Source organism: Pleurodeles waltl, chromosome 12 (genome assembly GCF_031143425.1).
Source record: "Pleurodeles waltl isolate 20211129_DDA chromosome 12, aPleWal1.hap1.20221129, whole genome shotgun sequence".
Lineage (NCBI taxonomy): Eukaryota > Metazoa > Chordata > Amphibia > Caudata > Salamandridae > Pleurodeles > Pleurodeles waltl.
The window spans coordinates 266,917,481-266,938,272 of NC_090451.1; the positions used below are offsets into that span (position 1 = coordinate 266,917,481).

A 20,792-nucleotide genomic window follows, 5' to 3' on the forward strand; every position below is an offset into this window, starting at 1 on the left:
TCCTATGGACACCCTAGCTCTCAAATACTGGCATTATAAGTCAAGTACTTACCTGTGATTTGTGTTGTTACTTTTTCCTCCCCTAGGACTGCATTGCTTTCTATGAGAAACAGCACTGTGTCCACTTTTGAAACTGAAAAGTCTTAATTACCTGTAAACTGTTTTATCTGTGAGTTCTAAACAAAGTGCATTTGATACACAAGAGTGATACATCCTTGAAACTGTACTTTCCTTTTGGTTCTAGAAATAAAGTAACAAAGTATATTTCTGATACGTAAAAACATTGGCCTGGAGTTAGTCACTGAGAGTGTGCCTCATTTCTTGACTCTGTAAAGCCTCTGGGGATCCACTGGACTCTGTGCACACTACATCTCATTTTGGTATAGGATATACAGAGCCAGCTTCCTACACTATGTACTCCAGTTTGTCACAGCTACATATTATTGAGAACAGGTTTCTCAAATGTTTGCTATCATTGCCCTGCAGAGTAGTCACCTTTAATATGCATGAGGAATTTGCTGTTAGTTATGTCTCAGATTTAATTTGACTTCGTCCCCATGTCTTATGGCTGGCTGTTTAGCTCAAGAATAAACTTGAGCTTAACCGGGCAATTGTCAACGATTGTTTAAGCCTTGACTATGCCTACAAGATTCTGTGGCTTAAATATGTTAAGAATGGTTTCTTCAGGTTAGGATGATCTGAATTGTTTCTTCAACCTGAAACTATTGTTAAGGGTGACACTGCTTGGGTTAAGAGTGCTTTTATGAATTTTATGTCCAATGAAAGGGAAACTGGAGCTCTGTCCTTGCCCTCTGTAGGATGCTTTGTTTTAGTTCAAACTACGTAGTTCTTAGAACCTTATTTAAATTACGGTCTGCCAAACAATCATCATTTTTGTTCAAACGTTTTAGGTTTAATTTAATTCATCACCTGTTGCGTTTGCCAAATGGCTGGGCAGCAGTAGACAGTGGTACTCTTTGTGATGGATACTCTGCTCAAAATGCACTACATTTTGTATTTGCTTGACCTTTTTATTCTCCCATGTGCTGAAGATTTTTAAAGCCACTTTTTATTGGAATGAATTTTGGTCAAACCAGGCTGCCTTGCTACACCTACAGATGCTCCCTGTATCTGAACTTGCATTCATGTAGTCTGTTATTTAAATTTTGCTATCAGAATTAGGAACACTGATTTTAGACTGGTAAGGATTTTTGTGATGATGATTTTTTTTAAGCTTTTGATTATTGGTATTATTGCTTGTTCTTTATTATTAATGCAGCCCACCATGAACTTGTTTGTTGTCTATGCTTATATTTCGATTTTATATTCTACAGTATTGCATTTCTTTTATGGTTTACTTGTTTTAAACAGAGTTAAGAATAATTGACAATAGGGCTCACACTCGGGTTTAAGGTTTTGTTGATTCTGGGGAGTGTAATATTGTTATTATAACTAGCTAAACTCTATGTAAACTCTAACTCTAAGTATTTGATATATGACAATTACCATCAAAAGCCAGTATGGGTTACCGAGTGTGAGTTACATAGCATATTAAGGGGTAACGCATCTATTTCATAACATGATACGCTAGATTAAAATATGCAACAGTGTACGAAAGTCACTCTTTTTGGCATAGTTACCGGTTTATAAGTGTGCTTAGATTGTTTTCTCTGGGATCCAGCTAACAAGGACCCCAGTTATTGTGCTCTCTCCTCTAACTGTGGTTGCTTTGGTACCCTTTACACCCCACAATCGGCATACTGGTGTACCTCTAAGTTCCTAGTATATGGTACTTAGGTACCTAGGGCATTGGTACACCAGGGGTCCCCGATTGGCTGCAGAATGCATTATGCCACCCATGGGAGCCCATGCAAGCTGTGTCTGCAGGCCTGCCATTGCAGCCTGCATGAAAAAGATACATGCACCCTTTCACTGCTGGGTACTACACTAGGTCAGGGTTCTGCAAAGTTGGTCCTGGAGAGCCGGGTCCATGCCAGATTTTTAGCATATCCACATTTAGAAAAAAGAGGTTTCAGAAATCTACATGTTTCTAAATGTGGATATGCTAAAAATCTGCCATGGGCCCGGCTCTCCAGGACCGACTTTGCAGAACCCTGCACTAGGTCACTGTAAGTCACCCCCTATGGTTGGCCCTTTCAGCCCAAAGGGAAGGGTGCAGGTTCCTGTGTGTGAAGGTACCCCTGCATGAACAGAGGTGCCCCTATGAACTCCAGTTCCAATGCACTGGAGTGTGGGGAAGCCATTTTACCAAAGGACTGGCCACAGGTCACTACATGTGCTCCAGCTACATATTGGTAACTCACAACCAAGGCATATTTGGTATCAAACATGTCGGAATCATACCCAATACTAATGCCAGTATTGGAGGCATGATTCCATGCGCTCTGGGGGCTCCTTAGAGCACCCCCAGTATTGCTCCTACCAGTCTTCCAGGGTTTGCGGGCAGCCCATGATGCTGCAGCCCCTCAGACAGGGTTCTGCACTCCTGCTGCTTGACTAGCTCAAGCAGGGGAAGGCAGAACAAAGGATATCCTGTGGGAGAGGGGATGTAACACCCTCTCCCTTGGAAATAGGTGTTACAAGGCTGGGGAGAGGTAGCCTCACCACACCACTGGCTTGCTTTGAAGGGCACACTTGGTGCCCTCCTTGCATAACCCGATTTGCACCAGTCCAGGGACCCCTGGTCCCTGCTCTGGCATAAAACCAGACAAAGGAAAGGGGAGTGACTACTCCCCTGTCCATCAACTCCCCCGGGGTGGAGCCCAGACCTCCTCAAGGTGGCCACTTGATTCTGCCATCATGAAAACAAGATGGGCAGATGCCTCTGGAGCATTTGGTTTGTCAGGGCAGATGACTGACATCGGTGACCCCCTCTGTTAAGTGGGAACCTTGCACAGTGATCAAGCCCCCCTGTTGGGGCTATTTAGGGACTCCTTTATGGGTGGGTCTCTGGATTCGGCATGCAAGACTCCACCAGGACTCCTCTGAATTGACTTCTTCTGCTCTTGCCCACTAGAATCGCTGCTGGACTTCACAGGAACCAAACAAGCCTGCAAATCCCGAGAAGACCTCGCTTTGCAAAAAGTTTTCTCCAGCTCATTTCCACAGATGTGCATCCTCTTGGGTCGGCAAGACTTGAGCTGCACCAAAGAAGCAAGAAGGAATCTCCCTTGGAGTTAAGGAGTCATCTTCATCCTTGCAAGGTCAGTCTCCCCTCTGCTTCTCCAGTGATGTGGGACTCCTATCTAGGTGTGCTGACTGGGTCTCACTGCAACTTACTGTGTCGGCTGCCAGTGGGTTGCCTATGGGGGTTACAACTGCTTCTGCAGGCTCTTGTGACTGTTGAGGGTCAGCCCGGACTCCCCTCCAAGGGTCGAGTCCCTTGCATCTTAATGGCCCTCTTCTGCTCTGCAAATCCTCTGCTGTCCAAATTTGCACTTGCCAGGCTTGTTGGTGGTCCTCCTGACTACTGACCCATCTGCATCCCGGTGACCTGCACAGGACATCTTCACGACTCCAGGTACCTCTCTGCAGCTCCTGGGCTCCACAGATGATCTTCATCTTCCACCGTCGACCCAGATATTCACCCAGAGAAGGGTAGCCAGTGCCTCCTGCCTCACCTGGACATTCCTGAGTGGACTGGACTCTGACACCTTCTTTTGCAGGTCCTCTTCATCCGGAATCCACTGTTGAGTTCCACAGAGCTGGTCCTTTTCTTGCAAACTTCCTTTTCCAAGTCCCCTTGTTAGTCTTTGGGAAGACCAGGTAACCTACCTCTGCTCTCCTGGTCGCTGAGGGTCATCTAGGTACTCACCTTTGGGCGTCCCTAGTTCTCCCAGCTCCTTCCTACCTAGTCCACATCCTTGGGTGAGGAACCTAACTTTGCATTCCACTATTTTAGTATATGGTATGGCTTCTCACCACAGCTACCACTCGAAACTGTCTCACTAACTAATAAGGTTCGCCTGGACCTGGAATAAAGTGCAAACACCATAGGTGTCCACCACACACCAGGCCAGCTTCCTACAAACATGTAAAGGACAAATTTGTGGGCCCCTGTGGAAAAAACAACACATCATCTTCTTAGTAAACTACCTTGCAGAGTCCAATTTGCATTGGATAGCCACTATTTCAGTTTTTCCGAAAAGCAAATAGCAAAAGTAGAGACTAAACAGCCAACAAGATTGTGTTAAAGGCCTTTTCTGATTTCAAGTGCAACTCTACACTACAGTCAGACAGTCTAGTAGTTTGTGAGACATGTTTAAGGTTTGTAAAACGGGCTTCAACCTCAACACTGCAATCTCTGTGTAAAGTTGACAAGCCACATTAATTATGGATGCAGGTCTGTAGTTTTCAGCGAGCACAGGTTTTCTGTTGGGGGACTCTGCAGAAATTTCTCAACCTTTCCAGAGTATACAAAATGACGACTGTCAAGTTTGCAAGTTGAATAACTAACACTTCTTAGAAGTAATTATAGAATAATGTGGTTAAGGCATTAGGCCTACATTAAATACACATAGCTCATTAAAACTAGCACCACCCTTCAAAATACTCAACAGCACTCACCATCAACAAATGGCATTCACAATTTTCTATATGTTGCACAATATAAATGTCCACCAATCTAGAGAACAGATTGCAACTTGCTAAGCTCTCAGGTCCCAGTTCATTTGATATAAAAAGCATTTGGTTGCAGCGTATGTTTTTGTAATTAAATCTTGATACTGTACGTGCGCATCTGCCTTTGCAGTGTTTTAAGTCATGGCTTTGGAATCAAAACAAGGCAGCATCAGCCTTCCATCTCAGAAAGGTGCTCCATAAATGTGGTAATATTAACAACTGTTATTTAAATTGCTTAGAAATGGGAGAAGAGCAACATTCAGCACCATATAAAAATAACTAAAATACTGCAGAGAAAAGAGCAGTCCTGGCTAGTCTGTTTCAAACAGTTAGGTGCAAAGGACTGTGTTTGATGTATTTTCCTTTAGATGATTGCTCCTAGAAAAGATGTTGAATGCCATGTTATGCAAACAGGACAGTTGATTTACTGCTGGCATATCACTTAATGTTTGAATCAAATATATGTTTTAAAAAAGGGGGACGTGGCTGTACCGTAAATGGAGATTAAAAGAAGACTGCTGCAATTTAGAGAGCTGCTGTCGACCCAAGTACATCCCTTGCCATCCGGTTTGTGGTGCGACCCAAGATTAACTTCTGTGACCCATTCCAGTGCCATCAATAGGGAGAGGAACGAAATCCAGGTTTGTGAGCTTTTCCTGCACCATAGAGAGGCACGAATTTAGAGGGCGGCCCCCTGCTGATACTGTACACGGTGGACTTCGATGGAAGATCTGGAGGAGGTGGCCACAGTGCAGCCCTTGAGACTCACCTCAGAGGCAGAAGCACTAAGAGGATAGACATGGAGGTGTTTGTGGCCAATTGTGTGGCAACGGGTGTGGGACCAGGTTGACTTGGAGCAGCTACACGCACACTCTTGGGCTGGGGCTGTAAAATGTAAGAAGCTAGAGAGTGATACCGAGCGGTGTCAAGGGAAGGATGTTTGTGCTGGAGTGACAACTTGGATGGCACCAAGTATGAGTATTGTGAGCTGTGGAGGCAGCATTGTGTGGGAAGAATGAGTGTGGGACTCCTAAGCTCATGGTCTTACCAGCTTTTTGCGACCAGATGACATAGCCTGTGTGACCCAGTTACTAAGGGTGCCACCTCAAGGAGAGTGGAGTAAGGTTGTCGTCTCACCAATGTGCTGGACTGTGTGACATATACCAGTTTTGGAAACAAACCATGGCAGACCCTCAACAGTATCCCTGAGATGGGTTGAACCAAGTCAGTGAAGGACTCTTCAAGCAGCCAATAGTCAGGGTCTGACAGTACCCTCCCAGGCACTGAAAAGTCACAATTTGAAGCGGAGAGACCCGAGAGCATGTCGCCGCCTCAGACGCTAAACTCGAATGCATATTGGCAGTTATTAATACCTCAAAGAAAACTAACAGAAAAAAAGCAATTGAAGGGAGTAGCAATTGTTTTAACTATCCTGAGCTACGATAACAACAAATTAAGAGACAAAGTGAAGAAGTACGAGACAACTCCCGAAAACAATTGCCCATTGGCAGATCGGCTGAAGATACAAATGACTGTTCTCACTGAAAAGGTTAACCAGTTAGATTAAAGAGAGAAGGACCCTGAAGGCCGCAATAGACAAAACAACATAAGAGTGATAGACCTCCCGGAGGGATCTGAGGTGGACGATACGATGTCCTACAATGAAAAACGGTTTCTGGACACAGCGGCCCTACAGGGCCTCTCTCCGTTCTTTCCCCTGAAAGGAGCACACAGAGGGCAAGCAAGTCCTCTGTCGCTGGGAGCTACATCAAGAGCAGTTGTGGCTTGTCTGCTGAATAACAGAGACCAAGGGGCAATCTTGCAAAAGATGAGTGCTCTGAATTAACTGCAGGTGGAAAACAGCCCCATAGCCCTTTTTAGGTCACAGTCTAGCAGACGTTTGCTAAAGACATCTTGGGACATTCAGAGAGCTGACCTACGAATGCATTCTGCCCATTGCTTGCCATTGGCTTTGTGGTTTGTAACCCACATTTTTCTTGCTTTCTATTTGCTGGCTTTATTATGCTGTCCAGCTTGAGTTCATACATTCCCTTGCCCAAACCTTATTTACAGGATCCTTCTGAGTGCTCTGGAAACACGCCAGTAAATATTGTTCTTTTCTCGTCACATTTGCTGTGCATTCAAAGTCAAATGTCAGGTGCTGCCTTCCGAGGGCGCTTGTTTACTTCTCATTTTCTGACTTCAAAGTGAGATGATTTATGTGACAATATTGCACGATACTGGGGGAAGGAAAGAGTTTTTTTCTCACCCAAAAACATTTAAATGAATTGTGTAAGTATTTCAGAATATATCAGTTAGGAAAACAATGAAGCGCATTTTTTGTTATTTCTGAAGTGTGTTGGAAACAAATACTTTATTATGATCAAAACAAATCATTACATTAGGTGATGCAATTTCCACACATTTTCGTTTGTGCACTGTATAGTTTTATTAGTACAACTGCATGTCTGTGCAAATTTAATGGCCATTTCAATTGCAAATGTGTTGTTTATGTAAGTGTGCTACCACACCGTAAATACTCCACTCTACACCACTCCACTCTATTCTATTCTATACCACTCCACTGCATCACTCCACTTTACATCACTTCACTCTATGCCTCTCTGCTCTACCCTGTACCACTTTATTCTATGCCAATGCACTCTGTCACTCTACTCTAGACCAATGCTCTCTTCGCCACTGCACTCTACACCACACCAATCTACTCTGCACAACTCCACTTTGCATCATTGTACTCTACACCACTCTGCAACACTGCACTCTATGCCACTGCACTACCACTTTACTCTGCACCATTACACTCTATGTCTCTCCAGGCAACTGCCCTCTACCACTCCACTCTGAATCAATCTACTCTGCGCCACAAAACTCTATACCACTCTACTTCATGCCAGTCCACACTGTCACTGCTCTCTACACCATTCTACTCTTAACCACTGCACTGTACTCAATTGCACTCTAGGTCACTTTACTCCATATCACTGTACTCATTGACACTGCTCTCAACACCACTGCGTTCTGACACTCTACTCTGCAGCACTGCACTCTGTCACTCTACTCTGCACTACTCCACCATCCCCCACTGAACTCTACGCCACTCTATTCTGCACTGCTCCACTCTATGCTACTCCACACTATGCTGCTATACTCTACTCTGCACCACCCTATACTACTCTACTCTGCACCACTCTATGACACTGCACTTTACACCACTCAACTCTCTCTGCTCCTCTCTGCATCACTCCACTCCGTGCCACTCCACTCTTCGGCACTCTAATCTACACCACTGCATTCTACAACTCTTCATTGTATGCCACTGCACTCTACACCACTATACTCTGCAACACTCTCAGTCCACTCTACTCTATGCCACACCAGTGTATGGCACTCTATGTGACTCCACATTATGCCACTCCAATAGACAACACTCTCTGCCACTCCACTCTTCACCATTCCACTCTACAACACTCCACGCCACACTCCTCTACCACACTAACTTTTAACCATGCTTAACAGCAGCCAAGCTGATGTACAACGTGGCTATAACACATTGGCAAAGCTAGTAGCTCTTGCACAGGCAAACCTATTGGCTTTGCCAATGCTTGTTCTTAACTACACTTTAGCAGCACAACGCAGAAGGGCCTCGTACATAGAAACTAAATGGATGGTCACAGAAATGGGTCTTGAAAATCTGCTTTTGGTTCCAGCCGGCTGAAAATCATTAGAGATGACTGCTCGCAAGTCTTTGATGATCCCTCAAATGTGTGAGACTGGCTCAGGAGACATATGAATGGCTCTGATATTGCAGGCTTGTGCCAACAATCCTGCTAGAAAAGGCACTGCAGAGACAATTCCAAAGGTGGAAACCTCCCTCCAAATGAGAGGTGGATCAGGATAGGGTAGGGGCCATATAGGCGGTGAGCCTGATCCATGGTTCACAGCCACAGGAGTTGAGTGAGCAAGTATTGAGTTCGATAGGAGGGAACTTGAACTCAGACATGGCCTGTGTAGGATGCAGCCATTGGCCGAGCTGATGACTTATGATACTAAAGAACACAGTGAACTGCTGGCTCATGACAGTACAGAGCTCCCTAAGCTGTGTCTCTGTTGAAGCTTTGAGGGCCTTTGGTTTCCATCATTGAATCTTCAGTCGCCACCTCTGGGACCATTAGAGCTGGATGAAAAGAAATGAATAAGGAATGGCGCATATGGAGGCAAAGGAGCCTAGAGCAGCCGGTGATAGGGCCATGCCCCCTTCTCAAGCTCCTCAACTAATCAGGAATGATTGAGCATGGTCCGCAATCAATTTTTTTTTTGGGAGCTGTGGACATCTGACCGTCGTCAAGATGTCCTGAGTAGTGGGAGTTGGTGTGGCTGTTCTTACATGTTTGTTGGGCATCACATCTATGGTATTCATCCAGGTGCATGTAATCATAGATGGACAGATGTACAAAGGATAAGGCCTGAACGGGAGAGAACTTCCTATTATGGGCCCACAGCAGGTGCCCAGCTATTGTGTCATATTCTGTTCCACAATGGCTCCTTCAGTACATAACTACATCATCCTTATGTGGAATGTAAAGGGCAAGGAGGAATACCAGGGGGAGTTCTTATTTCCGAAGATCAGGAGCTCGCTTTTGTCAGTGTTGAGTTTGAGGCAGTTCTCTTGCATTTAATTGGCCACGTTGGACATGAAGGCGGTGAAGCTGGTCCTGGTGATGTTGTTCGTGTTCACCCTCATCACAGGCGACACCACCAGAACCACCCAGACCATCCACTCAGGACCACCTACAGACCCATGCCCACACCACATGTACAACCTGGGTAGCACACTGAGTAGTGTCAACCTCACCCCATTATCATCCTCCGTGGAAAGTTCCCAAACAGCTGGAAACAGGCAGAACCTGATCCATGAAGAACAGAATGGTTTTGTTCCTGAACAGAATACTGTACTTAACATTAGACATATTTCTTTTTAATACTGGTCAAAATTCCATTAGCAAGATTCTCAAAGGATGCAGTCTTCTCTGGGACTTGCGCAAAGCCTTTGATATACTTCATTGGAGATACATGCATGCTGTGATGCATCATATGAATCTAGGTCCTGGTTGGGATAACTGGATAGTACTTTTTATTTATTTTTGTAAATCCCTACTGCTTTTTAGTTAGAACAAATACACCATTGGCAGCAATAAACTGAAATACAGTGGCATAGTTCAGAATGCTACGAGACTGTGGTACATCAGCCAGATTATAACACATGTATAGAGTAGTTTACACTGCAAGAGAAACGATCGGTGTACCAATTGCAACTGAATGCAAGCTTAAATGATGACAGTTCAATTGGTAGATATCAGCAACAAATGTCACTGTATATTGCAAAGTATGTTAAGCAAAGTATAGTCAGTTAGGAACGTACGTCCAACTCGAACCAGAAACAAACATGCCGAGCTCAGCCACACATCCGTCCCTCCTCCCCTTTCATCTGTCATTTAGTACCAATGGCTCAAATGCTCATAGACCCGAGTGTGGAACTTCTAAAATGCATGTGTACAATAGGAAAGTGGTGCACTGCTGGTTAGAGTGTGTGGATAGGGGATGGATTTGGTAAAAAGGCAGTTAGGGGGGGGATTGGAAGTTCAGGGCGTGATGACGATCTACTCTCCGATCGACCTACTCCCGTCGAGGTGGGTCCACAATGCCGTGAGGATGCTCCTGGAAGTCTGACAGAATGGCGTCCCAGCCAGCCACCAGAGGGTATTTACGGAGGCTCAAACTGTGCTACTTGCGCAGGGCTACAATCTCTGCCATAGCCAACATTGTCAAGAAGGATACCCAGGCTGTATGGTGGGCGGGGGTCATGTGCTTTCCACTGTTTAGTGATAAAGCATTTGGCTGTCAAAAGGCCCAGGTCTAAGAAGCAGGACGAGGTTCTGTTTCTCTTAGTCCTGTGATAAAGCTGAAGGATGCACACCTCCAATGTTGGGGCTATGGTGCATTCCGTGCAGGTCGAGAGGCAGGATACTATGTTCTGCCAATAGTTATGGAGGGATAGCAGGCCTTACAGCCCTAAGGAAGGGTGCATTATATTACATGTGAGGATATATCTGCACGAGCAAATATTTCCCTGCTAAGTCTCTGTCAATTCTCAGACATAGTAAGTAACCAGGGAAGCCATTTTAAATGCATGTCCTGGACACTGTTCAATATGAGTTCCCAAGCTAAATGACTGCTTCAATGAAGATAGGGATGTTTGGTACCAAACATCTTGTATTGGTAAACACACATGGATGCCAGTGTTGGATTTACCAATACATGTACTCAGAGTGCACCTTTGAGGTGCACCCAGAAACCCCTCCTACAGGATGACCTTCTGATTAGCCTCCTAAGGTGGCAAGCCTCAAAGGGCTGCTGCCTTTGAAATGCAAATCTGGATCTCCTCATAGGAGAGGAAGCCACAGCCCAACCAGAGCCCATTTGGATCCTGGCCAGGTGGGAAAATTAGCAAGTCAGGTAGGCGTGCCACCTCCAAGTTAGTACCACCCCTAAGGTGGGCTACTGCGAGATGGACAATTTTTCGGAGGGAGCATCTTTGAGATGGCACATGCCACAGGAAGTGGTCATGTAGGGGGCATAGTGACCCCAAGGGTCAGTAGCCTGTTTGCTACTAACCTACATGCCCCTAAATTCAATACGTAGGGGAGTTCCTGGTACCAGAGAAGCAGATCTGGATGACCTAAGAAGTCTAAGGACACAGAAGAGGTGTGAAAGCAGAAGAGGAGAAAAGAAGTTGCTGACCCAGTACCAACCCTGCAGGCCTGTCTGCATCCCTTGCCAAAAATCTGCACCAAAGTCAACTCTTCCTGCAGCTGTGAATCCAGAAACCTGGGAGGACTGCCTGCCTTTAATAATGCTCTGGTCAAGAAAACTGGACACCTAAGGACACCTCTGCAACCGTCGCCAATAAGCAGTGGAGAACAGGACCAAAGGTGCCTACCTGTGCGCAAGCGTTGTGAGGGCCTGAGCCCCACTGCTGGTTCAGTCAGGGTGGCCTCCTTGCCAGAACCTGCAGCCTCTTTTCACAGGGACCTATCCCCGTGGGAATGCATTGGGCATTCAACGTTGTTTTTCACTCTGCGCCTGCCCGCCCCATGCCGCTGAGGGTGTACAGTGGGAGTTGCCTTGGACCTTGCTCACTACTCACCTTAACTCCTGGAGATTGGTCCTGTAAGTCGTTGTACTCTACCCAATTGCAGAACTTATTTTAACTCCCATAGGATGACAATACAGAACTCAGAAACTGCACTGTGTCCACTTTTTAAAGTGAAAGTGATAACGTACTTTCCTGAACAATTTTTCCTCTGATGCCTAAACATATATAAAGATACTTGCTATTTTTATCAATTGGTGTGGATCACCACCTTGCGTCGCGATTCTCATTTATTGATTATTGTGTGTATTTGTAGATGTCTTGCAATCCTCTGTGTTAAGCCTATGGCCTATGTCCTGTCCAATCACTGGGGAACCCCTAGACCGTTTACACGTATAAGAACATAGAGGGTCATTTTGACCTCGGCGGTCTTTTTTCAAGACCGCCGAGGGACCGCTGTGCGGAAGACCGCCAGTGCAGGCGGTTTGCCGCTCGGCCTATTATGACCGTTGGCAGCTCTCCGTCCCTTTACGGACGGAGAGCCGCCAACAGTCATACTGGCTGGAGGCGGGGAAGTGGAGGTTGCTCCACCTCCACCGCCACGCCAACAGAACACCGCCCAGCGAATCACATCCTGTGATTCCCCGTGGCGGTGTTCTGTTGGCAGTGTGGTGTCGGCGGAGCTGCCCCCATGGCTCCCATCCCCTCCCGGAGGATCGACGGACCAGGTAAGTCGATCGTCCGTTAGGGGAGAAGGGTGGGGGGGTCTTGTGTGCGTGCATGGGGGTGTGCGTCTGAGTATGCAGAGGGGGTGTGTGAGTGCGTGTATGCTTGTGGGGGTGATGCGTGTTTGGGAATGAGTGCGTGTATGTCTGTGGGTATGTCTGTATGGATGTGTGCGTGCATGTTTGAAAGTGGGTGTGCATGTCTGACTGTGTGTGTGGATGTTTGCATGTATGTCGGGGTGTGTGCGTGTGTGTGTGTGTGTGTTGGTGGTGCCTGCATGCGTGTCAGGTGTGTGTGAGTTATGTGATGTTGGGGGGTGAGGAGGGGGGCCCTGCCACCTTTGGGGGGTGGCAGGGGTGGTGGAGGGTGTAGGGGAGGGAGTCGGGGTGGGGGTGAGGGAGACCCCTATCAGTGCCAGGGAAGGAATTCCCTGGCACTGATAGTGCTTACTGCCATGGATTTCATGGCGGTTCAAACCGCTGGAAATCCACAGCGGTAAGCCGGGTCCAAATACCGCCGGCGGTATAGTGACGGCTGCCGGGCTGGAGACCCAGGTCTCTAGCCCGGCAGGCGGAACGGAGAACCGGCGGATGACCATGGCGGTAACCGCCATGGTCATAATTCCACAAGGTAAGACCGCCAGCCTGTTGGCGGTCTTACCGCCGGTTCTCTGCCTTCCGCCAGGGTCGTAATGACCCCCATAGTCTTTTAAAGGCTCCTAAAACTCTTCTCAGGAGGGTGGACCCCGAGACACTTGCTAATCCAAGGATTGGTACAAAGGTAAAAACCGGGATTCCAAAACGGCTTGTATCAGGACTGCAAGGACCTTGGACACCGATCTGGAGACCCTGCCTGTCCCCACAAAAAGAATGCCTCTATGGCACCTGCAGTAAATGCAATGGTAAGTCTTCAGATGGGATTTCAGGTGGGTCCTGACCATGTCAGTGAACCCACTGAGGGAACACTCATTTCAGAGGGCGTGGTGGATATAGCTGCCCTGGCTGTCTTGCCTGGTAATCTGGAGAGATACTGACAACAGCCATATATCCATGGGGTTAGAGTTGAAGCCCTGAGAGACACTGGTGCCAGTGTCACCACGGTGACTAAGCAACTGGTGTCCTCAGACCAATACATGACTGGTGACACATACATAGTCCTCAACGCTGATAATCAGGCTAAGGTACATCCCATGGAGATAGAATCCTTAGATTGGGTAGGGGTTACTGGCCAAAGGAAGGTGGTGGTATCTCCTGAAATCCCTGTACAATGTCTGCTAGGCAGTCATTTGGAGTCCTCGGCATGGGCGGAGGTTGAAAGAAAGACCCAAGCAGCTATGCCGGGTATACCTGAATGGGCATATGTACAAACAAGAGCCCAGGATGAAAAAGTAGATTTGCAGTCCCGAATAATGGCGCAACCTACCAAGAGAAAGGGTAAGAAGTCTAGGAAACTGGCTTCTAAACCGATACCAGAGCATGTCCCCTCTCCTCAGGGAGAAGACCTGTCAACCCAGGAGGGACATGAGCCTCAGAAACTTGGGCATTACATGGCAGAACTCCTGGGCTCAGGGGGACCCTCTAAGGAAGATCTGTGCTGGGGCAGAGGACCTGTTCCACTCCTGAAGGCCTGAGACAGCAAGCTGCTAATCAGGAACAGGGAGATGTCAGTGGCACCCACAGGGCCTATTAAGAGAAAGGACTACTTTTCACTGGGGCCAGAGACCCCAAACCCGTTGCCACTAGAAACGTGGTAGTGCCTCAGGAGTTTAGAGAATTTCTCCTCACACTGGCCAATGACTTCCTCCTAGCTAGGCATCTTGGCCAAGCTAAAACTTGGAGTAGGTTAGTGAAACACTTCTAGTGGCCAGACATGTCCCAGAAGGTGAACGAGTTTTTTTTTTTTTTAACTCCTGTGCCACCTGTCAAGCCAGTGCAAGACAAGTGGCCACCCAAAGGCCCCCTTAATTCCACTTCCAGTGGTTGGGGTTCCCTTTGAGAGGATAGTGTTAGACATTGTTGGTCCCATACATCTTCCAACAGCATCCAGAAAACGATTTATACTGGTTGTAGTGGATCATGCAAACAGGTATCCTGAGGCAATTACGCTGAGCACTACTACTACTGCCCCTGCAGTAGCTAGGACCCTCATTGATATCCTTACCAGAGTGGGCTTTACAAAGGAAGTGGTGTCAAGACAGAGGTACAAACTTCATGTCTGGCTACCTGAAACACGTGGGCTGAATGTGGGGTGACCTACAAGTTCACTACCCCATACCACCCACAAACCAATTGCCTTATCGTAAGATTCAACAAGACATTAAAAAGGTATGATTGGTGGACTGCCTGAAAAACTCAGAAGGAGATGGGATCTCTCACTTCCATGCCTGCTTTGCGCCTGCAGGGATGTGCCACAGAAGGGAGTAGGTTTCCCCCTTTGAACTTTTGTTGGGCATTCTGTGAGGGGACCACTTTGTCTTGTGAAGGAGGGATGGGAGAGACCTCTCAGAGAGCCTCAACAGGATATTGTAGACTGTGTGCTTGGCCTTCCCTCTCGAAAGGCTGAGTACATGGAAAAAGCATCTAAACACCATGAGGCCAGCGAAGATAAACTTTGCTATAGCCACGGCTCGGCACAGCAATGTGTGGCATCAGGGGGAGGGTGACACCAAATGTCCAGCAGCCATCCAAGCCTCACCACAGCCCCCGCAGCGCTCAGGAAGGCCTGGAGTGGCGGTGATGGGTAATGCGACGTCCGTGGGAGGGTGGAAGCTGGGAGTTTCCCCGGAGCCCACGGTGTATAGCAGGAAGCTTACGATGTGAATTCCCATCGGCGATATAGTGTTGCCTCAGTGTCGCGCAGGACCGGAGGTGAGCAGAAGTGCTGGGAGGCTGGGGAGCAGTGTAAGTTGATGCAGTGATGCAGCATGTATGGCCGCTTAGGCAGTGCAACCTGTCTTAGCACCAGCGCAGTGTTATGCGGGGGTGAACTCCTGAGCCGCAGGCCATCAAAGTCAAGCAGAGGTCCAGGGCGGCACCAATGTGAGGTGCCTCAGCTGGGCCCACTTAGGGATGGGCCCCGGGGCAGCAGCACACATGGCACCGCAGTTGTGGTCAAGTTCCCCGTAATGGCTCAGCCAATGCCTGGTGGACTCCAGTGGCAGTGTGAATAACGCAGCGTGGGGGCTTAGTCAGGCAAGCAGTGGCCAAAGATCGGTCATTCTGGGCCTCCAGGGACAATTTGGCAGATCCTGCACTCTTCGGGGGATGTCGAGGGCACAGGGCAGTGTACATTAAACGCCGACTGTCGTAAAGAGTTGCAAAAACCAAATGAGAAGTAATGAGCGCAATGACAACCGTCTGGTGCGACTCTAAAGGAATAAAAGGAAAAAAAACGTCAACAAAGTTTTGATAATAAGAAAACAGATGCCAGCCATATGGTTAGCCTGAATGTCCAAACTCAAGAAGTTACCCAGCAGAATACCCAAGTTATTAGCAGATTTCACAGGAGTAGGTAGAGACCCACACTCCTCAGGCCAACAATTTTGGACCTGAGAGAATCTTTGGCACTAAAAACCAAGACTTTTGTCTTGGCAGCATTTAGTTTTAATGAATTGTTATTGATCCACGTCTCAATACTGGACATACAGTGCCTAAAAGATTCAGCAACCTCGGTCACACTGTTAGAAACTGAAACAATGATTTGGGTGTGGTCGGCATATGACTGGACCTCAAAGCAAAAAACACTGCACCACAGCCACCAAAGGAACCACATTTATGTTAAAGATAGTTGGGCTCAAAGTAGAGCCGCAAGGTAGAATAAAGGCATCCGCTTCAAAGTGACCATAGCTGACCACCTGTACCCTGTCCAAAAGGAAGACGAGAGCAGGCTAAGGGTGACATCCATGACACCTATCTCCTCCAGCCGTTGTATCATACAAGCTGGCCAAATCGTGTCAAATGCTGCAGACAAATTGAGCATTAGGAGTATTGCCACACCCCCCTGGCCAACATGGTGGCGGATGTTATAAGTTACTGCCACCAATGAGGTCTCAGTATTGTGACCAGCCCTGAAACGATTTTGTAAGGGGTCCAGGCAGCCACGAGCTTTTATGTAGTTGACCAGCTCCAGATTTTTAAAAAAATCCAAAACTTTGGCTGGAAAAGGGAGCAGGAAATCGGGCGGTAGTTCTTCAAGTTGTCCAGATTAGAGTTAGATTTTTTCAGTATTGGAGTGACTGTAGCCTTTTCAAGGGAGCAGGAAAGACGCCAGACTGAATAATACTCCTAAACGTATTGTGCAGAAAGTCGGCAATAGAGTCGGGTGCCAGATGAAAGTTCTTGTCCGAGCAAGGGTCTCGAAGGGATCCCGGTCAGAAGCAGCTCTTTATTTTGATGGAGAGAAATAGTCAGAAACCCCAACAATTTGTGTCTAGTTGGGCCTACGGGCACATAATTAGCATCTAACTTAAGATCAAAGGTAGAGTAAATGCCTAAGATCTTATTTTTTTAAAGAAAAGTGCTAACCAATCACAGAAGGATTGGGAGGTGGAAGCACAGATCTAAGAGGGAGGGGAAGTCAAATCTTTGATAGTCTTAAACAGCAGTTTCGAGGAATTACCTGGCATACTAATTTTGTCAGAAAAGAAAGCTGTTTTGGCAGCCTTGATAGCTGAGTTACAATAAGCCAACAAGAGTTTATGTTTGTTTTTTATGTTTGGCATTTTTCCACACGTTTACTTTCAGGAGAGGCAGCAAACAGCCACTTTTTGTTTTTAAACTGTCTGCTATCTCCCATGTTGTTTGAACTGGCCATAGAACCTTTAGCAAGCATCATCAAGAAATAAGGACAAGGTAAAGGTATCCGACTACATGTCGCTGAACAGAGCATATCACTGTATACAGATGATATGCTTCTGTTCCTTCGAGATGTTAGTTCCTGGGTGGAATGGTGAATTCAAATATTAAAGCAGTTGGGGTGGTATCTGGCCTTTATACAATCTGTGAGAAGACATCTGTCTTTTCTGTATTCGCCAAGCGAATGTTTAAGTACCTAGGCATCAAAATATACTACCATGAAATAGACACAAGACAGGGCAATCTCAATGGAACACTACTCGAAAAGTTGCATAGCATTCTGGTGCATATTGAAGCTTTCTATAATGGCATGAGTAGCCCTTGCAAAGATGATCATGCTCCCCAGGGTTCTGTACTTTTTTGTGAATCTTCCAATCTGGATTTCCCAGTCTTGGTTACATCTCTGAATATGTATTGAACAGATTGAATCTGAGATGACGGTAAACGAGTCTCAGTATGCACGGTGCAGCGCACAACTATAGACGGGTGGTGCTGGGTGTCCCTGACTTTGAATTGTATCTTGTAATGGCCCATCTGCAAAGGCTGGCCAGATGGGTGGCAGGGTTTAACCAGAAGGAAATGGGTTATGTGGGGGAGGCAGGTCAGGAACGTGGCCTTTTGATGGTAACATGAATGTTATCAGTGACATCGCCCAAGTTGTTAGCCATGGGCGCTACATTGAAATGTAAAAAATAAAAAAAATAAAAATAAAAAAGCAGCTACACCATCTATGCGCCCCCGCTTTGCCACTGGTCAGACTCCCTACAACTGAAACCTACAACTGAAAGTGGAGTTTTCACAGCTCATATGATGTCAGTGTGGGCAGCTGTAGAAATACTCCCAGTTGGGGACTGCTTTGAGAGTAGGAAGTTGAGGAGCTTGCACATGTTAATAAGTGAAGCCCAGCTGCTGGAGTCCCAGTTTTTGACATGCGCGTCAGTAACTCGAGCAATTGACACTGCTTGGGGAGACAGTCAAAATGAACCAAATACACATGAGGCATTGCAAACTCTTTACACTTTTTGTGGAGGTTTTGAGTTAGTCCCCTGGCTTTATAAATCAGCTCAGTTTGTGACCAAAACTGATTTGCCACTGATTAAACAGTAGTGAGAAGATTCCCCAAGGAGATTATTCAACACACTGAAAAAAGAGAGGTCATTCTTAATTCTCTCACGAGTTGGAAGGTCGCTAGGCTTAACGCAATGTTCTACGGAAACTATTCCTCAAGGTTCCCTTGTTTTGGATCTAAAAGTGAATCTTAAAGAAAGTTCAGATTAGTTCTTAAATACCTAGATAAAAGCAAATTAACACACAATTTAATTACTGCAGAGTCTGTGACATGATTCAATGTAAGTAAACTTAAGTATGTTTTTTTTAAAGTAGAAATGAACATTATAGAGAGATTGTAATTGCACATACAGTCAGAGAAAGCAGAACTATTCACCATAATGAAGCTTAAACTACCCCCATCAGATAGCATTATGACATGCAATGCAGGTCAGAAAAGGCACTGCATATTTATCACAAATAAGTCAAAGTGTTTCTACAAATACCAATTTATTCCTTCAGACACAACAAGAAAAGCAATGAGTGTAAAAGATCTACTCTCTTCCAAATGCTTCAAACTATGTTTTAAAGTGTACTAGCTGCAACTCATAATAATGCCAACAAACCACAAAACATTTTGAAGCTCTGGTTGAATTTAAAAATCATGACCACTGCCCCCATTGAAAGGTTTGGTCGAAAACTACAAAGAAGAATCATCATATACCTTCAATTCTTCAATGGACTGGTATTCATTGTTCCTGATCTTCTCTCGAATTGTACTAAAATCCATGGGATTTTTAATGATCATGGAGTAGCCAGGTGCAATAAAGTCCGTCACAGGAAATGAAAAAAAAGCGCTTGGGTCTTTCCTGACAAAATAAAATAGGTCTTACATTAAGTGTCTTGTTAATGACTCTACAAGTGCATCATGACTCTACTCAAAACGTTAAATACATTTGTGCATTCACCGCAATTTCGTCTTTATTGAATAAAAAACTTAAGAGCAGTCAAGTGTAATGCTTTTCTAATACAGCATTGATTTATTCTTTTTCATATTATGATTTTCCAACATACTATATACATGAGATTATATTTAAGGTATGCAATTCATCAGCAAATTGAAGACCATTGAAAGTAAAGAACAACATTAAAACCTGCTCTTCCCCCAACAATGAGGAAATCTGTAGCATACTACCTAAAGCCACCATCTCTCAACAGTCTCCTTTCAAACATGGTTTTATTGACATTTTTGAAAAAGTATAGCGGAAAGTGATGCACAATTACATGCAATTCTTTTGTTGATAGCGTGTTCGGGAAATGGCAGTACAGGTACAGTAGTAGTACAGGAGTTCATGTCGTTCGTCGTAGCCGTCAACCAGCTGTGTGAACACTGCTGTCTGTCAGGAGAACGGTGTTGTAGGAAAGTAGCCTCTTTCTAGCTTGGTTCCCCCTACTTTTTGTCTGTTTGTCTGTGTGTTTGACTGTGTTCACTGGGATCCTGCTAAACAGGACCCCAGTGATTGTGCTCTCGCCTCCAAATTTGGTTGCTGGTAACTTTTTCTTCCAACAATTGGCATACTGGTCCCCCCATGTAAGTCCCTAGTATATGGTACCTAGGTACCTAGGGCACTGGGGTTCCAGGGGATCCCTATGGGCTGCAGCAGTTATTCTGCCACATGTAGGGAGCCCATTTTAACTGTTCTACAGGCCTGCCATTGCAGGCTGCATGAAACGGGTGCATGCAACCGTTTTCACTACAGATCACTACACCAGGTCACTGTAAGTCACCTCTATGGTAGGCCCTCTCAGCCCAGAGGGCAGGGTGCAGGTACCGGTGTGTGAGGGCACCCCTGAACTAGCAGAGGTGCCTCCACAAACTCCAGACCCATTTTCCTGGACTTTGTGAGTGTGGGGATGCCATTTACGTGTGTACTGGACATAGGCCACTACCTGTTGTAAGTATTGTATGATTCCATGCACTCTGGGGGCTCCTTTGAGGACCCCCAGCATTGCTACCACCAGTCTGCACAAGAAGAAGAAGGAGTCTACCTTGGAGTGAAGGATCCACTCCCCTGCAACCGCAGGCACCTACAGCAAGCAACGACCGGCTGTGTGGATCTCCCCTCATCTTGAGCTGCGTGGATCCTGCATCACGGGTGGTGGTCCAGAGTGGTCCTCTTGGTCCTCTATGCCAGCTGTCCAGCTCTGGTGGAGGTAAGCCCTTACCTTCCCTCGCATGACAGTACCCCCGTGCACCGCATCTCTTGCAGCTGCCAAGGCTTTTTCGCATCTCCTACAAGGGATCTGCAGGTGAAGTACAGCTCCAGCCCCCAGCACTCCTTCCTGCACATCCC

At 46.4% G+C, this 20,792-nt stretch overlaps 1 protein-coding gene across 2 annotated transcripts in view; it reads right to left on the reverse strand.

Annotated features, from left to right (window-relative positions):
• Nucleotides 1–20,792, reverse strand: part of BRD7 (bromodomain containing 7) — a 361,283-nt gene that overhangs the window by 291,567 nt on the left and 48,924 nt on the right. For both annotated transcript variants that reach the window (XM_069215540.1, XM_069215541.1), the window contains one exon: nt 19,163–19,307. In XM_069215540.1, the coding sequence (XP_069071641.1) occupies nt 19,163–19,307 (145 nt within the window). The remainder of the gene's footprint in view (nt 1–19,162; nt 19,308–20,792) is intronic.